The sequence below is a fragment of the Lepidothrix coronata genome, unplaced genomic scaffold (genome assembly GCF_001604755.1).
Source record: "Lepidothrix coronata isolate B3197 unplaced genomic scaffold, Lepidothrix_coronata-1.0 Scaffold446, whole genome shotgun sequence".
Taxonomy (NCBI): Eukaryota; Metazoa; Chordata; class Aves; order Passeriformes; family Pipridae; genus Lepidothrix; species Lepidothrix coronata.
This window is the reverse complement of record NW_016690626.1, coordinates 16,495-17,790: the sequence shown is the minus strand read 5'-3', so window position 1 is coordinate 17,790 and position 1,296 is coordinate 16,495. Positions and strand designations below refer to the sequence as shown.

The window sequence follows — 1,296 nt, the reverse complement described above, 5'->3', positions numbered from 1 at the left end:
CTTCAGATGGAGCCAAAACCCCTCAAATGGAATCAAAACCCTTCAGATGGAGCCAAAGCTCTTCAGATGGAGCCAAAATCCTTCAGGTGGAGCCAAAACCCTTCAGGTGGAGTGAACAGGCACCAAGAGACAACCAGGCCAGAGACATGACCTGGCTGGAGACACAACCAGGTTCTCCCCCCTCCTCTGCCTGGGCTGGGATTTAAAGAAAAATAAATTTTCCTATCAAGCTTTAGGAGCAAAAAGGCCTTTCCCATCAGCAGGATAAAGGAATTAAACTGGTGTCGCATCCCTGGCTCTGGAGGATGTTGGGAAGAGGCCTCGGGATCAATCGAGGTGGTTTTCCCGGGATGTGGGTTGGGACAATCCCAGTGGGACGAAGAGGAGAAGGGGCTGCAGCTGCGATTCCCACCCTGAGCTCTGCCCTGTGAATCCGTCGTGGAATTGTCACGGAATCGTTAAGGCCGGAAAAGACCTCTGAGGTCCTCGAGTCCAGCCAGAGGTGACCCAGGAGGACGTCGAAGATCTCAAGGACCTGGACGAGGCGGCTTTTAAGTCTTGTGTCCCCCTCCCTCCAAACCGTGTGGGAGCCGCTCGGAATTCCCTCTCTGGGAGCTTTCAGGATGTTGATCCCTTGTGTAGAGCCCCCAGCCCCGGGAGCTTTTGGGATGTGGTTGTTGGTCCCTTGTGTAGAGCCCCCAGGTCTGTAGGGTCCCCCCTGCCCATCGTGTCCCCCCCCGTCCCCGCCCGCCGTGTCACGGCCCCGCTGTGCCCGCAGGACGTGTTCGAGATGCGCTTCGCCAAGATGCCGGACGAGCCGGAGGAGCCCGTCGTCCTTCCCGCCTCCTCGCCCGCCGTGGTGCCGCCCCCCACCAAGGTGGCCCCGCCCTCGTCCAGCGACAGCAGCAGCGACAGCTCCTCCGACAGCGACAGCTCCTCCGACGACTCCGAGGAGGAGCGGGCGCAGCGCTTGGCCGAGCTGCAGGAGCAGGTACCGCGCCCGGGGGGGGTCCCTGGGGTCCCCTCCCGGTGGGATTTGGTGGTCTCGTGGTCTTGGGGGTCCCCTCCCGGTGGGATTTGGTGGCCTCACGGTCTTGGGGGTCCTCTCCTGGTGGGATTTGGTGGCCTCACGGTCTTGGCCCAAGGCCTTGGGCTTGGCGGTTGGGTGGCGGTGACCGAGCGCTGCCGAGGGCCCCAAAATCGTTGGGTTCAAGGGCCCCAAAATCGTTGGGTTCAAGGGTCCCAAAATCGTTGGGTTTCGGGGCACGGAGGGGTCGGTGTTTTTTGGGGACAGTC

At 61.3% G+C, this 1,296-nt stretch overlaps 1 protein-coding gene across 1 annotated transcript in view; it reads left to right on the top strand.

Moving 5' to 3' along the window:
• The window catches only part of BRD4 (bromodomain containing 4), a 31,912-nt gene that overhangs the window by 17,985 nt on the left and 12,631 nt on the right, over positions 1-1,296 (top strand). The window contains exon 6 of the mRNA XM_017839655.1: positions 779-991. Coding sequence (XP_017695144.1) covers positions 779-991 — 213 coding nt within the window. The remainder of the gene's footprint in view (positions 1-778; positions 992-1,296) is intronic.